Source organism: Aquarana catesbeiana, linkage group LG01 (genome assembly GCF_042186555.1).
Source record: "Aquarana catesbeiana isolate 2022-GZ linkage group LG01, ASM4218655v1, whole genome shotgun sequence".
NCBI lineage: Eukaryota > Metazoa > Chordata > Amphibia > Anura > Ranidae > Aquarana > Aquarana catesbeiana.
This window is the reverse complement of record NC_133324.1, coordinates 291,130,231-291,149,833: the sequence shown is the minus strand read 5'-3', so window position 1 is coordinate 291,149,833 and position 19,603 is coordinate 291,130,231. Positions and strand designations below refer to the sequence as shown.

The window sequence follows — 19,603 nt, the reverse complement described above, 5'->3', positions numbered from 1 at the left end:
TGTCTCTGCAGACAGTCTGCAAAGAGGCTAGCTGGTCATCACATCATACGTTCTTAAAACACTACAGGGTAGATCCAACAGCTCTTTCTACGGTAGAGTTTGGGAGGAAAACCATCCCAGCTTTTATGTCCATTGTCAAATAAAGACTAAGTTTGTAGCATTAAACACTCCCTCTCAAAAGCTCATTATGTATCATATGTATGCTGCCATGTCTGGCGTCAGGAAAATGGAAAATTGTATCAAATACTTACCGTAATTTTCCTTTCCTGACACCAAGACATGGCAACATACAAACCCTCCCTCTGATCTTTTTGTTTTATACACAGAATGGGGGAGGTTGCTCTCAGACTTTTTTTTAGAACTAAACAGGTCCTGAGGGTGGATATAGGGGCGGAGCTATATATATGTATGCTGCCATGTCTTGGCGTCAGGAAAGGAAAATTACGGTATTTGATACAATTTTCCATTTTGCTTACTATTAAGATTCTCTTCAAGTAATCTGTGCACAAAATATTTTGGATCCTGCCCATCAAACATCAATCCAGGAACTAACCCTTCAAAAACTTACTGTAAAACTTCTTGAACACTTTTGTGAAGCTTGCTATATCAGGTTATAAAACATCTCTGATGATGGAAAATTGTTTCAAAAATATATTTTTTCAATTTCTAGGTTTCAAGATTGCTAAATACTTCTGTCTGTGACATTCATTTGACAAAAATAACATAGGAACACAAGTCAGTTCATTTATAACACGGAATCCTTACAATTGTTCCTTAAAAGGAACAAATCATGTCCTTAAAGTGTCTCCTTGCCTCAATCCAAAGCACCTGGTGTAAATCTTGTCTGCTCTCTCCTTTCTCTCCTGTCACTTCTGACAGTTAAACTCCACACTAAGCAATCCTGGAAGAGGGCCTGCCCATCCTGCAGCACACAGCATGTGATTGACAGCCTCAGCTGTGCATATTTTCAATAATAAGATTGTGTAGAGGAGGGATGTAATTTCCATCCCAATCAGGTCTCAGACTATACTTAGCTCCCTGCTGTGCAGTGTGTGACATCAGATCCCCCACACCCTGCCTTAGTTATACTATAACTGAATGAGTGGTTTTTGAGTCTGTAAACAAACCTGTCATATAAATGACTGTGTTATGAATGCCATATCATTAAAGCGTTTGTTAAAGGGGTTGTAAAGGTAAAAATTTTTTCACCTTAATGCATTCTATGCATTAAGGTGAAAAAACTACTGACAATACCGCCGCCCCCAGCCCCCCCGTTTTACTTACCTGACCCCTCGAAAGTCGGCTGCTTGTTCCCAACATCCATTCCGCTGCTCAGCCTGGCCGCTGATTGGCTACAGTGGATGGATTGGAAGCAGCGCAGCCATTGGCTCGCGCTGCTGTCAATCACATCCAATGACGCGGCGCGCTGGGGGGCGGGGCCGAGTGATACAGCGAGCGGCTATAGCCGCCGGCTGTATCACGGGAGCGCGCCCGCAACAACTAACCACCATGCGAGGGAGCTCGCATTGAGGTGGTTAGTTCTTGCGGGGAGGAGCTGAAACAGCCGCCGAGGGACCCCAGAAAAGCAGGTTCGGGGCCACTCTGTGCAGAACGAGCTGCACAGTTAAGGTAAGTATAACATGTTTGTTATTTTTAAAAAATAAAAAAATTACCTTTACAACCCCTTTAACACACAAAAAAAATGGACCCTGTTCCCTTAAAGCATGAATAACAGCACAGTGCTTGTGCTGTGTATTTTGGTCCCCTGCATCACCTGAAATACTTGTCTGATCCTGCCAGTTTCTACCGTCCCCTCTGTACGCTGACCATGATATATCAGGGCTGCTGAGCCCTGACACCGTGGTCAGTGTGCATGCTTCCGTCATACACTGCTATCTGCAGCTCTCCTCTGTCTCCCTCTGTCTTCCTCCCCTTTCTCCCCCTGCCTGTCAGCTCTCACTAGCGCCGCTCTGCTCCTCTCCCCGCTGCTTCAAAACGAACTAATCATTATATCATCCCCTCACATAAAAACCTGTATCCTAATGCCTGTGCTTTATATAAAAAAAAAGCAAAAAGGCAGATTTCTACCTGTTTTAACAGGATTTTCAAGCAATCGCATAACTCCAGACTCTCTGCTCCTCCCCTCTCTGCCTCCCTGTCTGACGTCAGCAGGGGAATCTTGGCCCTGCCCGCTGGAGATATCAGACGGGGAGAGCTGAGAGCCTGGAGTCATGTGATCAATGGAAGACACTATTAAAACAGGTAGAAATCTGCTTTTTATCAGGCACAATGATACAGGTTTTTATGTGACAATGGGATGATATAATGATCAGTTAGTGGCTTAACAACCACTTTAATAGAGATTAGAGTTGTTGGGCACGGCACAATCTGACAGCTTGCAGCAGGCTCCTGTGCACACTGTTATCAAACAGGGTATCATTAACCGGTTCCCGACCAGCCTGCGGCAGAATGGCTCTCCTGGGCGAAACCCTGTACGGGTACGTCCTTCCCCTTTTCGGCCACCAGAGGGCGCGCCCGCTGCACGAGCGCCAGCATAGGGATTTGTGTGTGTAAACACACAAATCCCTGTGCTGTCAGAGGAGAGGAGACATGTCCTTTGTTCCTAGTAAGTAGGAACAGCGATATGTCTCCTCTCTTACTCAGTCCTATCCCCATACAGTTAGAACACACTGAGGGAACACACATTTAACCCCTTGATCGCCCCCCTAGTGTTAACCCTTTTCCTGCCAGTGACATTTACACAGTATCAGTGCATTTTTATAGCTCCGTTTGCTGTAGAATTGTCAATGGTCATAAAAATGTGTCAAAAGTGTCTGATCTGTCCATTGCAATGTCGCAATGCCACTAAAAATTGCAGATCACCATTACTAGTAAAAAAATAATAATAATAAAAATGCCATAAATCTTTTCCAAAGTTTGTAACTTTTGCACAAACCAATCAATATAAACTTATTGCGATTTTTTTTTACCAAAAATATGTAGAAGAATACATATTGGCCTAAACTGATGAAGAAAGCTGTTTTTTAAAAGAAATTTGGGGGATATTTATTATCGCTTTTTTTTGTTAATAGCGCAAAAACTTAAAACCGCAGAGGTGATCAAATACCACCAAAAGAAAGCTCTATTTGTGGAAAAAAAAAAAGGACGCAAATTTCATTTGGGTATAGCATTGCATAACCACGCAATTGTCAGTTAAAGCAACGCAGTGCCAAATTGTAAAAAGTGCTCTGTTCAGGAAGGGGGTAAAATCTTCCGGGGCTGAAGTGGTTAAGAAACTTTAATCCACAGATTACCGTCAGGAAGGGTTTTCTGCTGGCACCATGTAACAGGTACCTTCAGGTTCTCTGTTTCAATATCCAGGGTTCACAATACCCTGGACATCCTGGTATGCAAATATTGACCATGTTTTCTGGTTCCACTTCTTCTGCCTTCCAAGCCTTAATAGTGGCCAGTGGGACCTTCCTCCCCACTGACCTATATACTTCTCTTATCAAAAATGTCTTAAAATTGTCAGACCGGCGTTAGTTTAATGTAAAATATTAAATTTACTGCCTTTTAATGCAACAGAAAAGCCAGAGACCACAACTCTGGGTCTGAAATCCTCATTGACCATCCAACAGAGTTCAGCTGCAGAGTAAAGGTAACTAGAAGGCCACCTGTCTTTAGGTTACCTCAATGCAAACATCCACATCTCACCTTCAAGAGTGTATTGCTTCATCTCAATCTCATAGAATTTATTGGTTCCAATGATGATGCTGTAGCCAGTAAAATAAATACAGCTGCATGGTTCGGATGTCTCAATTTCCTATAAAACATGAATCCACACCAGAGATTTACTAATCGTTTTGGCAAAAAGTATATGGAAAATCTAATACAAAATGTAAAAATCACAATCTTTGAAGCTTTCCATTTTGGTTCCCAGTGTCAAAGTATATGGCCCCATGCGCACAGGGCATTTGCCCAGCTCTCCTAGACACCTTTCTTCCTTGCAGCAGCGTTTTGGCATAAAAAAAGCTTGACAAATGTAAACGCATCTGGAACCCGTAAAGCGTTTGGACGTTCATTCATTTCACTGGCCAGTTTTTTTTTTCTGGCCAGTGAGATCAATTAACGCTCAAGCACTTGATGGGCCTAGTGTTAATGTGTTTAGACACATCAAGCGTCTTTTCTGCCAAAACGCTGCTGCTCCTGGACACACTGGCAGTGGTTTATTTTTTTTTTTCTGCTTCCATATGCCTATGTGTGCATGGGCACATAGGCTAATAACATTGAGGGGCATTTAGAGGCAGGAAAAAAAACACAAAAATGCAAGATGCCCCTAAAAGCAGGGTTTATAACGCTCAGTGTGCAGGCCTTTAAGCAGTGATATTTTCTTTTAACCAGATTATGTGTGGTACGTGTCCCAGAATTTATCATGATTTACACTCTTAAAAGTAAGCTTATATTGGGATTATTTAGATAAAGGCTATAAAAGTTTACCAATATTCCCAATTTTAATACATGCACTGTGCACACATTAGGAAAAAAAAAAGCATTTCTACTCAAATTTAGAACAGAAGACGACTTTTGAACAGAAGGGAAACACTTGAGCAATTCCACAAAATAGGTTGGAAAGAGTTATTTAATGTGATTCTCATTATTGTACACAATTATTGTGCGAAATGTGTGGTATAAATAATGTATCTGGATCAGCTCGTCTCTAGAGGCTATAACTTTATCCAAATACTTTTTAGGACCCCCCTCCTCCAATTATTTCTCTGAAGACAGCAGAGAAGAATCTCACTTCCATTTGACCCAAATCTTAATTGTGTTAGATGATTAAGATTCTATGAATAAAGATTAAATATAAGTAATGTAGTATTCGGGTCAATAAACACCTTTTCAGTGAGTATTTGTTAAAGCCGTATTAAACCAAAATAAAAAAATGTAATATTGGTTGAAACAGATGGACTTTTTTCAACCTATGTAATATATTGCAGGTTACCAATCCTTAAATGTGGTAGATGCATTATTTTTCTTTATTTTCACCTGGAGATAAAGCCAGTAAGTCTTTTCAACTTCCTTTAACAGACCAAGTGTGTGTACTTTACAAGCCGACTACTGGCTTTCTCTTAGAGGTGGGTTCACTTCCACAGGCATGGCAGCACACTGCCTTCCCCCATCATGTATTCCACGGCTCCACCGTCCTTGCTGCAGTCCAAGGACCAGCATTGACTGGTGTTGTTGGTAGGATGGAAGGAGCTCACTGAACATCCATTCGCTAAACCTCCCACTGGTGAATGAACCGTGAAGTGACATGTATTACAATACTAACTGGTTCAGAGATGAAATTTTCCGTGATCTCTGGCTGGAGGAGCAGCTAATGGAGCATGACCTGTGCTCCATTAGCTTCAGTAGACTATGGGGGAGACATGGGAGGTCTAAGACTCCTGATGTCTCAGTAAAGAGAACCTGTCAAGTTATTTAAGATCATGTTGCCATTGTTCCCCCATGCAATACGAATGCAATTTTCCGCAAACATTCCGACAACAATTGTCCGAGAGTACAAACGGTTGGATTTTAGGCCGACAGTCTGTCAACACACAATTCACGTCGGAAAATCCGATGAGGTGTATGAGGCTTAAAGGATCACTAAAGTAATTTTTTTTTTAAATAACAAACATGTTATTCTTACCTCCACTGTGCAGCTCTTTTTGCACAGAGTGGCCCCGAACCTGGTCTTCTGGGGTCCCTCGGCGGCTGTCTCGGCTCCACCCCCGCAAGGACTCAACACTTTCGTGCTCCCTCGCATGGTGTTGAGTGCTTGCGGGCGTTCTCCCGTGATACAGCCGGCGGCCATAGCCGCTCACTGTATCACTCGGCCCCGCCCCCCGGTGCGCCGCGTCATTGCATATGATTGACAGCAGCGCAAGCCAATGGCTGCGCTGCTTTCAATCCATCCACTCTAGCCAATCAACGGCCAGGCTGAGCAGCGAAGAGGATGTCGGGGGCGAGCGCAGGACTTTCAAGGGGTCAGGTAAGTAAAACGGGGGGCTGGGAGGGCCGGTATTGTCAGATGTTTTTTCACCTTAATGCATATAATTCATTAAGGTGAAAAAACTTTTACCTTTACAACCCCTTTAAGTCTTGACTGCAGGGACGTCCCAAAGCAGTGCCTCATTGAGGGGTGAGCAACTAGAGAAAGAATGTGCAAAAACAACTAAGAACCCGTCAAAATCTTGGGGCCAAAACATGCATCCAAAGATGCCCAAACATCAACTTTGTAAAACTTGGTAAAGGTTTGCACAGATGACCAGGTCTGTGTATGAAATCTGCAGCCTCGCACCATGAAATGTAAGCCTTCCAAGTACAATGCTAAATCTTTTGAGAGGTGGATTTACGTGCCTTTAACATGGTAAGAATAACAAAGCCTGACAACCCCGTATCTCAGAATCTGTCTTTCAAGAGCCAAGCCATCAAAGCCAGCAACAGTAAGACATGGTGGAATATTGGACCTTGATCTACCCATAGAAGCCACCAGAGGCTTCCATGACCAGTCGCTCCACATTGTCGTATCAGGGCCGGCAAGGCCAATCCAAAGCCACTGGAATGACCAGGATCCCTTCGGTCTCTATCCTGCGCAGCAGACGAGGGAGGAGCTTCAGAGGAGGAAAGGCATAAATGAGATGATAATGGCTCCACGGGGCCTGTTGCATCCACCAAGGGAATCCCTTGCTCGTGCCATGAATCTCAACACCTTCCTGTATAGATGGGATGCCTGATGATCCACATCTGGGGTGCCCTACTGCAGAAAGAGAAGATGAAAAACATCTGGGTGCAGTGACGACTCTTCTTCTTCCAGGTCTGACAACTGAGGTAATCCACCTGCCAGTTTTCTAGGCCAGGAATGTAAACGGCGAAGAGAGCTGGGAAGTGAAGTTTTGCTCACTGAAGAGTGTGTTAGGCCTCAAACTCCAATGCCAAGCTCCTTCTCCCACCCTGTTGAATGCCATAGGCCTGTGTTTTGGCATTGTCCGACTGGATCCTGACCAGGCGCCTACAAAGACACTCCATTCAATGGGTGGTAGCTCCAGGACATTGGTAGGTAGCTGAGACTCCTCTGGTATCCAGCAACCCTGGGCCAACCGTGGACCCAGAACTCCCCTCAACTGGACAAGCTGGCGTCTATCATGATCTCTGTCCAGTGGAGAGGTAGAAATTACTTATTGGCCTGAAGAGACGGAAATCAAAGCCACCAAAGGAAGAAGGCCGTGACTGATCATCCCATGTGGATCTGGTTGTCCAAAGACATAGGTGACATGTCCCATTTGGATAAGATTTCCTTCTGCGGGACCCTCATATGGGACTGCACACACAGGATCCCCTTGAAGGTGGACACGACGCCAAGATAAACACACAGGCAGTGGAGGCTAAACCAAAAGTGAGCACTGCATATTGTTTGCAAAGCGCAAAAAAGCACTGGTGCCTGGCACAGATGGAAACATGTAAGTATGCGTCCTTGATATCTATGGAGGCCAGGAAATCCCTCTGATGGAGAGTTCACCATCGAAGGGATGGGTTCCATCTTAAACTTCTGCACTTTCAAGCAATTCAGGGCCTTGAGCTCCAGGATCGGACGGACTCCTTCCATCTTTGGGACCGTAAGCAGGTTGGAGGAAAACTCCTGAAACCTCTCGGGAACTGGGTTATAATACCCTGGAGAAGGAGATAATGCACCGCCCAGTAAAGCATATCAAGACGAGATGGGGAAGCATGAAGATTGGAAGGAAAGAACATGTCTGACCGAGAGAGGAAAGAATTTCTATTTTGTAGAACAAAATCAGTTTGCGGACCTGCTTTGGCCCACGCATAGGAGCCTTGAAGGGCTTGTATCCCTTGTCCGAAGGGCCTGACGAATTAATAAGCTGCTTGTGTGCAGAGAGGGATGGACCCTGCTTGCAACGCAGCTCCTTTTCTTTCTCGGATTGCAGGAGAAAAGTAAGATTCCTGATGATGTAGTCCAGGGTAGCACCAAAGAGCTGCTCTACCTTGAAGAGTAAATTGGCAAAGGCTTTCTTAGATGTCTGGTCCACAGACCAACACTTAAGCCAGAGAACTCCAGCACCACAGCCGAGACTCAGAATGCAGAAAGCAATGGAGCCGTATCCAAGGACGCATCACACACATACTTGAGGCCCTAGACCAGTTGTTTGCCAGTTCCACATAGACTGGGGCCATGGCCAAAACCAGGCAAAAGTGCCGATTAGCGACTGTAAACAAAGAGCAGGCGTTGGATTCCACCTTCCTCTCTGCAGGATCCTTAAAAGGAAGGAGACTCTTCGACCAGTATCATAGTTGCCTTGTTCATCCTAGAGATGGGAGGGTCCATGACAGGAGGAGAGAACCACTTCTTCAGAAGGGCTTCCTCAAAGGGGTAACGCACTGAAAAACTTTTTGGGACTATAAAAAGGATGCTTCGGGCGTTTACAATCTTTGTGATTAAATTTAACAAAATAGGCAGGATATGGGAAAACTTTAGCAGAATGAACTGGTTTGTGAGTACAAAAAGGGACAGCCACCTTTTTGGCAGCCCCAGAAGTATTCATTTTTAAAGTTTCCCACACAGAGGTTATGAGTGCGACCACCAGCGCCTTTTCTCAAGAAGCATCGGTGGCAGAAAAATTGGGGACCTCATACTCTGGGTCTGCAGAAAGAGGGGGACCTGCTGTGGCCGAACCAGACTCTAGCTTGGAATCATCTGAGGGGAAAGGGGTGAATGGGGGCATTTCTTCCTCCCCATATGCCTGACCACCACTTCCACCCCTGATGACCCTACCAAATCCATAAGGGGGTCTGGAGGACATGCATGCTCTTAAGACGTCATGCACAAGAACACCCCCCCCCCAACCCAGGCACTGCTGTAAATCAAGCCCATAGAGAATATGAGAAAACACCCCCAATGGGCTACAGCAGAGAGATGGGGGCCCCAGCAGGACTCGCCACCAAACTAGGGCCACCTAGGGCCACCTAGGATGCAATGCTGTGAGCCGCATACACTTCACAGATGTGGCCCTGTATCTAGAGGCTATGGGTGTGGCCACGCAGCTACACAAACATGGCCACCAGCAATAAAATGATTGCCCTCCAGAGATAACCAGGCCAGACTTGCACAGGGAAAGGTACTCCCCAAAATGGCTGCCGAGCCACTCCCCATCAAAATGGCCACCAAAATAGGCCCAGGTAAAGGGTCTGCTGCATACACATGCAAGGCCCACCAAAATGGCCACCGTGGCTACACCAAGATGGCTTCCGGCAACGAAACAGGAGAGCAGTCCCAGAGCCCACCCAGGATGAAGCCTCACACGCCCAGGCCAGGACACCCACAGGTGGAAAGGAGGAGGACACCCTGCTGAGCCAACCACCTTGGGGAGCGCCTGCAGCATGCCACTGCACCCGAGGGAAAAGGGGGACATCCTATTAAGTCCTGCGGAGGAAGTGAGTAACACACCCAAGAGACTGTCTCCCACCTAGGTGGGGGAGCGGTCGGTCAGGGAAACACTGTGACAAGGACATCTGGTGCCCGGTCATATGTGTCCCCATGAGACATTTAACTCGCTGGTTTACCCGGACCAGGATGAGGCTGCTTCAGCCGTGTATTGCGTTTGATAAACAATATATATTTTATATATATATTTATTTTTATTAGGTAAGGTTGAAAAAAGAAGTCCAACCTATGTGTGTGATAATAGGTCAGTATTACATACAGTAGTTACATAGTAGGTGAGGTTGAAAAAGGAATATGATATTTAATTTTTTTTAATCAGACTTAACATTACATGGGACAATCTGTTTAGTAGTTGGTCACAGAAATAAGGTTGTGTTTGAGTGGATGATTCTCAAACGAATGCCTTGGTAACAAGTATATAGGCTGTCCTCAAACAATGGGAACTTAGATACCATTGTTGCATTTCAGTTGGCAGGCTATAGCTTGGCTTTTATATATCATATGGCATGTAGGGTACTAGCGTGCCATCTTGAGGGAGAATTTGAGAATACCTCTAATTGAAAACTACAGTTGACCAGTTGGTTGTTAAGATAAACAAGTTTGTAACCGTTGTCAACAAAAGCCCAAATAAAAGCTAGCATCAGAGACCGATAGATGGGGACTTCACCATGCATTAACACCATAGCAGGTAGGTTTGTAACCAGCCAGCCTAAGATGCTTTTGCCTGATTTCCAGCAACTGCTTAAGAAGCCCGAGTCCTCATTGTCAAGGGAGATCACGAACACAGTGTAACCTGAGTTAAGTAACTTTTAAGCGTATTTCTACTGTTGCAGACCATAGTTTCTGCTTATTTGCTAGGCATCTTGCTTGATACATCTGTCAGCCTTGTACTGTATTCATAATATTGTAAATGTTTTGTAATGTACAGCATATTTGTATAGTAAAAGCACATCTATACACTGCTCAGGTCTGAGCCTCCTTGCTTATAATGCAAAATAACCTTGCTAGATAGACGCAAGTAAAACAAAACAAGCCAACCCACATGTAGCTAGCAGTTGTCATGCGTTTGCGCTGGCCAGGCTGGGGTGACTACTGAATTTGATTTTCCAGCCTGTGGCCCAACCTGGCTGTTGCTTGAGGATCTTCACAGAAAAAATCCCCCACCCCCCCAAAAAAGAGGGGGGGGGGGGGGGACTATGAAACCAAAGCAGGGAGCTAGGTCCTTACTACTTACACTAGGCAGAGAAAAAAAAGGACCTGCTTATAGTAGAGAGGGGGTTGTCTACCAGTTAGGACTGCACATAGGCGGTGCTGTGTCTTTTCTGCCTAGTGTCCAACTCCTGAAGGGGGCATTATAACCCTATGTTCAAGACTAAGGAAGAGCTGTGTCCTTCAATGAACGTATAAGAAATCACTCTGGCAGCAAAAGGGTTAAAGGAAATAGAAAAAAAGCATACATACCTTTCTAATGCAGAACTTGCTAAGGCTTTCATTATATCTCAATATGACAACTTTATTTACCATGGCTGCACAAATGCACAAGCCATTCTCAATCTAGAAAATAAAACAAAAAATACTCGAATAACGTGCAATATAAGCAAAATATCAGGCAATAATTTTAACATATATGTAAAATGCAGCACAATTATGATCTATTTTATATATATATTGGCCCTGCATTGTTGTTTAGTTTCAGTAAGCTTCATAAATTCCATGTAATAAAGTATCACGCTGCATGCACACATATTAAATATTCCTATTTATGCTGGATTTTTATGGCAGGAGCTGGCAGAAAAACCCAGCATAAAAACATTTTTGTGTATAATTAACTGGGCACTTTTACCCCCTTCCTGTCCATGCCAATTTTCAGCGCTGTCACACTTTGAATGACAATTGTGCGGTCATGCAACACTGTACCCATATGATATTTTTATATATATTTTTCACTCAAATAGAGTTTTCTTTTGGTAGTATTTAATCACCACTGGGTTTTTTATTTTTTGCTAAACGAAAAAAGACTGCAAATTTTGAAAAATAAACATTTTTCATAGTTTGCTATAAAATTTAGCAAACAGGTAATTTTTCTCCATCACTGATGTGCGCTGATGAGGCTGCACTGATGGGCACTGATGAGGCTACATTGATAGTGGTACTCATTGGCAGCATTGACGAGCACTGATTGGCAGCACTGGTGCAACTGCACTGATAATCAGGACACTGATAATTAGTGCCAATGTCCCTTTAACACAACTGTCAGCATGGCCGTCATGCTGTCAGCATGAGGAAAGAAAAGCCGATAACCAGCTCGTGTGTACATCCTGTAATCAGCTGTCATTGGACACAGCTAAACACGTGGTAAAGGGCCCCTGTGACTGGCCCTTTACCCCATGCTGTAGCTGTCTTTCTGCTATAGGGCGGGCAGGAAGTAGTTAAGTGCATTTATGGTGTATGGCATTTAGAAGTGTATGCAGGTAAACTAATTCTACTGACTAGAATAATTTAATCTAGCCACTAGAATAAATTGACATGTTTACATATACTTTTATACACGTTTATGTGCATAAATTATGCCAGAAAGTTTCTCTCCAAATTCAGGTTTGGGGGATTTTTTTTATCCTTCTAAACACTGCTCTAAACATTGACACAATGGCTAAAATAGAGAAATAAAGCAGTGGTCAAGGGCAAAAAAAAAAAGGAAAATGCCTCTAAATGCTGTGTTTTTCTGCTCATGTGAAAGAGGTCTTAGCTACTTGTATAGGAAACTAGAACTATCGATACACACCAAGCCATATCGCAAAGAATGTAAAACACATAATGTGATAGATCTAGAACTTTTGTATATGGCTAGTTTGTATGTTCCCTTTGAACTTTGCTTCATTCGGCAAGCACTAAAGCATATATAGTATCACTGTATAAATAGTTGATTGTACCCCCTGAGCCAGTGCTAAGCAACAGTATTTTTTTTCAAGGAAACGACTTATTATTAAAAACAGCCCATGAGCTTGAGTCAAGTGAGTCCCTCTCCCACAGTGATCAGCCTGCAACATGGCAACTTTATAACAAATCACTGTGAGAGATTATAGCAGGTGCTGATCTGTATCAGACAGGTGAACACAGCCAAGAACTACACAGTTTTTTTTTTTTTAAAGAACACGTTATACTTACCTGCTCTGTGTAGTGGTTTTGCACAGAGTGGGCCGATCTTCCTTTTCTGGGATCCCCCGCGAGCGATCTCAGCTCCCCCTTTTCTATATGTGCCACCATAAGAAGTCTTTTCCTATGGTGGCACATGTGTGTGGGCTTGATACTGAGCCAGGCTGCAAGTGTTTATTGACACAAATAATTTGGCTTGGTTCCACCTCCCGTTCCCTCCTCACAGGATCTGATTGATTACCGGTGAGGAGAAAGAGAGCAGCGCTGCTGCTCATGGGCCCAGCACCGAATCATGATCGCGCTCAGTTGAATATTTAGGGGGGCTTGGGGAGATGAACATGAAATGTTTTTTTAACTTAATGCAGAAAATATATTAAAGTAAAAAACCTTTAACATTTACAGCCACTTTAAACATGTTTACTGTCTAGCAATTTTTACATGAAACCTTTGTGCAATATGGCCTGCACACTATTCAACATGCAAGTGACATGAACACTGCTCAAATTTATTCTCAGATATATTACTTATTCAGCTATTAAACACACCAAGCCTTTTGAATGACTGCATTCTAACCAACCAGGGAAATATTCCCCAGTACATTATTTACAGTATTCATGCATGCAAACACTTACATTTTGTACTCCTCAATGCTACTGGTTCCAGATTGCTGCTTCCCAGAGTTCCTACTGTGGCACAGGTGATCTCCTGCTTCGAAACTACATTCATCATTCTTCCCACCCAGCCTCCTCTCTCTCTGTGCACGTGTGCCCACCTAATATTGTTGGGTGGTTTTCTGCATAGGAACTAAAGATCTCGTGATTATTCCCACCTATGCCCACTCTTATTGGCATCAGGTGGCCTCCTGTGCCCTTGTACCCAAACCATACTGCACTTGCCCGCTGTAATAGTGGTTCCTCCTCCCAAGCTTTTGTACTCCCTGCCAGGAGCATGCATGCCAGGGTAGTGCCAGGAAGACCTTTACCTAAGCCCGATCTTGATCCAGTGATGTGCATGAGAGCATTTCTCTCCCTCCTCATAGGCTCAGAGACAGCAGTGGGAACCACTGGCATCTGCTGAGGTCAATCACAGCCAGTGAAGAGGGAGGCGGGACAGGGCCAAGCCAGTTTGGGAGTGAACCCACACATAGCAAGCAGCTTGCTATGGTGGGCACTCAGCATGGGGGGGAGGGGGGGGTCTAGGAACACTGGCGGGAAGAGATTGGGGCAGCTCTGTGCAAAACCATTGCACAGAGAAAGTACATATAACATGTTTGTTATTTAAAAAACAAAACGAAAAAAAAAAAACAAGTGTTTATAATCTTTATTTTTTCTGAAACAGTGGAACACTCACCTTTCCTGCTGCAAATAAATGACATCCTTTAACAGCCTCAAATATTGTAAGTGATATGTCAGGTTGAGCAGGCAGATGTGCTTGGGCCAAGGACTGCTTCACCTTCTTCACATCGATCAGACACAAAGCACGTTCCTCTCCTTAAATCACACATAAGACCACTCAAAAATTGTAATATATTGAGAAATATAAATGACTATATGTTGTGTTATCAAGTTACATTTGTTGCACCTCATTACCCATAACAGACATTTTTCTACCCAGCAGTAGAACAGTGATCTCTAAAATCTGATTTTAGTTATTGGCAGAAAGCTTTTCTTTTTTACTTATTTTACTGTATGATGGCAGTAAATTACAAAAGCATAAAACGCAAAACAAAATATTTACAATAAAATTCCCCAGTTCACATCCCCAATGGACACAAGCCAAAGAAAATGTAAAAGTGGCTTGATGCAGCTTGGTAGGTCTGGAGCGCCTCCAAAAGTACCTAGAATCATCTCAAACTGATCACAAATTCAAGCTGAATTCAAACCTGCTGCATTTGCCCATCTACACAAATTCTTAAAATCACCACTGCACAAGTTCTTAAATGGCCATTTTGCCTCATCTTTATATCGCCAATAGATTATGTTACCTGCTATTAGTAGGAGTTTATCCAGCTCTTTAACAATATGAACCTGAAACACGGCCCCAACTCCAGGGATATGAGTGAGAGAATTCTTCAGCACATTCAGTGCATACAAGCCCTCTTCTGCACCAACTAGAACAATCTGAAAGAAAAAAACAGAAAAAACCCACAAAATTATACAATCTTTACCTCTAGATAAGCCCCACAGTCCATATGCAATAATTTTATTGTAAACATTTAAGTTGAACTTTTAGCACACGATGCAGCTGCTGGAGGGCCAGATCACAGTTTTCTGTTTATGGTGGGATGTGAAAGAAAAAGTGTAAGCATTGGATTCAGTGTAAATCTTGTTGCAAGCTAATGCATAAGAGCCTCATGTATCTGCTATACTGTTTTTTCATGTATCCTTTTTAGTTATTCATAGAAAGTTTAGGGATTAGAAACACTGTCAGGATGGAAGAGAAGTCGACTTCCTAGCTTTCAAGAGCATAGGGTTAAAGTGGTAGTAAAGTCTATTGTTTGTGTTTTACCTACAGGTAAGCCTATAAAGCGGCTTACCTCTAGGTAAATATCTCCTAAACATGCACCGGAGATGGAGATGTTTACTTGTGTTGCAGCTGGTGACATCACCAACGCATGCACTCTGAAGGAACAGCATACAGCGCAGCAGTGACGTCATCCTGGCCCGGCCATTCAAAGGACCGGAGTCCGCAAACTTGAAAGGAAGACCGGGTGAAGAAGGAAGCCCTGTCAGCGATGACAAAGCACTGCTGGAGGGCTTAGTTCTAAGGTAAGTTTCACACAGTGTGCTAGCATGTGATGCATACTAACACATTATAGCATTGCCTCGCAGGGGAATCATTCATTTTTGTTTATTTTTTACTTTACTACTGCTTTAACCAAATCAGGTAGGCCTTTATCCTTCAGGACCCGGATTTTAACAGCCAGGCCTTTAAAACTGCATGGGCGATGGAATCACTTGAATGCCCTCCATCTCGACTATGTGGAGCAGGTGAGGAAGAAATTGGTTAAACCGAGGATTCCAGGACTTGAAGACAAACTTGGAAGTTAGTTGCTGAATCTGAAAGCCATGAGGTCCACATCCAGCATCCCCCACCTGCGACAGAGGTCTTGAAACACCTTGGGTGAAGAGACTTTTCCCCTGACCAGACTTTGATGACTGGGAATGTCTCCTTGGCAATTGTACACCCCTGGAATGTGTATGGCAGAGAGGGCTGGAATATGCAGCTTCACTGGTGCTAGAATCTGATCAGCTACTCTTCGAGCTGAGAGACTGGCCCTGGTGGTAGATGTAAACCACCATGGTGGCATTGTGTGACTGGATCCTTTGAAGGTAAGAGATCCAGCACTGAAGGGATTACCCAATCACTTTGAGTTTGAAAGTTGATCAGGAACCACGATTCCTTTGGTAGCCGAATGCCTTGCATCGTCCAGAACTCCTCCCCAATCCTCCTTCTAAATTAGTGGGAGGAAAAATTTGGTGTAGGCTTGACCCAGCAGGTCAAGGAAAGCCTGGTCTTGGGATTCGGGCATAAGCAATGGTCCAGTGACTGGGCCTTCTTGTTCCATGCAGCCAGAATGTTAGGTTGCAATCGTTTTGAGTGAATTTGCCCAACTTGCAGCTCAGATCGGAGCTGCTGTATTAACAATCCAATGTTAATATAGCCATCTCCCCTGCTGTGCTACTGTGTTCTGACAGGAGGACGGCCCCCCTGCCAAAATACTCCAGTCAGCGCTCTCACCAATTGGCTGAGAGCACTGTTCGGGAGCAGGTCGGCTGCTGGCTTTACAGCATGCACGACCGGCTGCCAAATACACGGGCTGAATCTCGGACGGTTTTATTGAACTGCCCGATGTCGCCAGACATTCGGCTCGTGGGTAGTAGGCTTAAAGTGATTGTAAAGGCTTGTTTTAAAAAAAATTAAAATAAATAACAAACATGTTATACTTACCTCCTCTGTGCAGTTGGTTTTGCACAGAGCAGCCTGGATCCTCCTCTTCTCAGGTCCCTTTTTACTGCTCCTACCCCACCCTCCTTTGAGTGACCCTCAGCCAGCAGGTTGCTACAGGGGGCACCCAAGCCGAGTCAGAGCTCAGTGCATCCATTCAGACACGAAGCCCTGACCTGTCCCCGCCCCCTCTCTCCCTGATTGACAGCTGCGGGATCCAATGCCCCCGCTGCTCTGTTTCAGCCTGGATGACTGAGGGGATCGTGGACATCGCTGGAGAGAGAAGAGGCTCAGGTAGGTAATTAGGGGGTGCTGGGGTGGCTACTACACACAAGTTTTTTTTTATTTAAATGCATAAAATGCATTAAGATAAAAAAACCTTCTGCCTTTACAACTCCTTTAACTATCTCACTATAGCATTCTCTAAGCATGAAATAGAGCAAGTACAGAGGCTAGGACCTTGGTGGAAACCCAAGGTGCAGTTCTGTACCTAAAAGAATGTGTTAAGAAACATTAGGTTTAAAATGGGCCGATTGAGTCCCCTTTCCTCTGGAAATTGAACAGATTTAAGAAGAAATCCTGGTATCTCCCCTTTTTAGGAACACTGGCTATAACCCGAGGAGCTGTGCCAGGATGGAAGCCTGCTTGTTTTAAAGGGGACATTGGCAGGTTTGACAACTTGAAGCAGGCAGAAGTAGAGGCCGAAATACTAGCTTTTAGTCCCTGAATTAAACATCCTGGGCCCAGATGTCCTGGGAACAGGTGGCCAGACATACCCTGACAATTAGGGCATCTCCTTATTGCCAGGAGAACTTGCTTGCCAGTTTGGAGGATTTGGGAGTTCAGGACTTATAGTGGAACCAGGCTTTGCCTTGGATTTGGAGGCCTGGGAGAAACCGAGGTAGACGATTTCCCAAGTACAGGCTTAGGCTTTTTTTGTTGTGATAAAAGGGTGCTCTTTTGCCCTGGGAACGTTCTTAATAAAGAAGTCTGGGGATTTGCCAAGATCTATTAACACTGTAGAGAAGAGCCATGGGCATGAGCTTCAGCTTGGTCCAAATGAACTATTTAAAGTTCGTTAAAAGCTGGAGATCAACTTTAAAGTACACCAAGGAAAAGCCTTCCCTTAAAGCAGCAATGGTCCTGAAACACCCTCTGGTCCCCACAAAGCAAATGGAAAAATTAAGAGGGATCAAGGAGAATGCCCCATACAAACAGCCTTTGGCTATCGGGTGAGTGCAAAGCAGTCCTGAATCTGTAAAGCAATCTGTGGCTAACTCACATGTTACACTGAGGGTGTCTGGGAGAGAACCTAACACAAAGTCCAATGCTTCAGGAGGGCACATTACAGGCCGGCCTGTTTCTTCCTAAAAGCAGAGTCTGGGTACAGCCTCCAGGGCTAAGCTGAGGATCAGCCAATCTGGAAGCTGGAAAATGAGCCCCTGTGGTTTTGCAGCAACTGAAGAATCTTGCTGGAAGAGAAAATGTCTTGACAAAAAGCAGAAAAAGTAACAGCTTGGTTCTCTCAGAGTAGAAAGAAGACATGCATTCTTCTAAAGACACTAAAAAAACTGAGGCATGATGGGAGTATATTTGAAAGCTCTTTTCTGGTGAGCTATTATTCACATTATATATTTTTTTGCTTAAGCAGACATTTTATCATTAATGCTCTCTCCTAAAGAAGCACTCTGACAAAACTCTAATTGGGGCAATCTCTGTTACAATATGAAGGGCAGTGTTCCTGTAAAGGTATAGGTGTCCCCTGTGTCCCAGGAAGTTACTATAATTTTTCCATAACTTGGACAGCCTCCAATAGTCTTTTTTATAACCGAGCAGTCTTGTGTAACATGGCAGATGTAAAAGTGGGTGTCAGGTAGATTGTGGGGAGAAAATGCAACTGGATTCAAAAGCAGGTTAAGGGCATGGCATTTCAGGCATTGTGGGTCTGGAGAACAAAACCCACATAGATCTCTACTGCAAACATTTTAACAAATTAAACACTATGGCTAAGAGTAGCAATAAATCAATTACACAAAAAAATAGATGACCAACATGTACCAAAGTTCTACAAAAATATTCAGCTTATTTTTCAATGCATGAAATCATTTGAAACATTTACATTGCATACAATACAGAGGATGCATTACTGTGCAACTCCTTACCTGCTCTGTGAGAGGTATAGTGCAGTTTATATCTAGACGGTCTTCTCCTTCTAGTTTCAAAAGGGAATTTCCAAGCAATTTCTATGTAATGTAAACAAAAGAAAACAATCATCCATTATGTCAGGGTGCAGAAAATTCAAGCAAATTTAGTTTAATTCCAATCTCATGGCAATGTCCACTGCATCTAGCAGGAGCTGTACCCATACAGGGCTATAAAATCTCTGATTTTCAAGCAGCTGTGTCTGATCTATAAGTGTATACATCTGGCCTTTAGAAGAGCAGAAAGGGGGCCCTGAAGTGAATTAATGTATTACACTAGGGCTTACTTAACCCCCTCCTTTAAGACTGCTGAGAGAAGCCCTGATTCAAATACTCACCTCTTCCTACATTCTTTACCAAACTTTTTGTCTTTAACCCCGACCCACCCCTCTGATTTCACCGGCATTTAACAAACATAAAAATCTATAAAAAACAATATAAAAAAGAGATATAACATATGCTATATATACACAATCACATTCTATCTACCAGGAAGGCACAAAGCGACAGTGACACACAAGGAGATTGTGTAAAAACACTGGTCAGTGTAACAAGAACAGAATGCAAAGACAACAGACTTGTGTCAGAAGTGAACATAGGAATATTTACCTTTTCTATCACCTCCAATACACTCATCCTGATATCATGAAAAGAGCAACACACAGTTACACACTAATCCTGTACCAAGGAGGTTATGCAGTTTTGACACTATTGTTCTATTATGCTAAAAAGCTGAATTCCTGGCAAACCGCTAAATACAAATTTGAGACACAAATTATGGGCACGGATTTACCTG

At 43.7% G+C, this 19,603-nt stretch overlaps 1 protein-coding gene across 6 annotated transcripts in view; it reads right to left on the bottom strand.

Moving 5' to 3' along the window:
• CIT (citron rho-interacting serine/threonine kinase) overlaps positions 1-19,603 on the bottom strand; it is a 244,589-nt gene that overhangs the window by 15,660 nt on the left and 209,326 nt on the right. For all 6 annotated transcript variants that reach the window (XM_073629324.1, XM_073629322.1, XM_073629325.1 and 3 more), the window contains 5 exons: positions 18,769-18,849; positions 14,643-14,778; positions 14,009-14,148; positions 10,967-11,059; positions 3,718-3,826 (listed from right to left, as the gene is read on the bottom strand). In XM_073629324.1, coding sequence (XP_073485425.1) covers positions 3,718-3,826; positions 10,967-11,059; positions 14,009-14,148; positions 14,643-14,778; positions 18,769-18,849 — 559 coding nt within the window. The remainder of the gene's footprint in view (positions 1-3,717; positions 3,827-10,966; positions 11,060-14,008; positions 14,149-14,642; positions 14,779-18,768; positions 18,850-19,603) is intronic.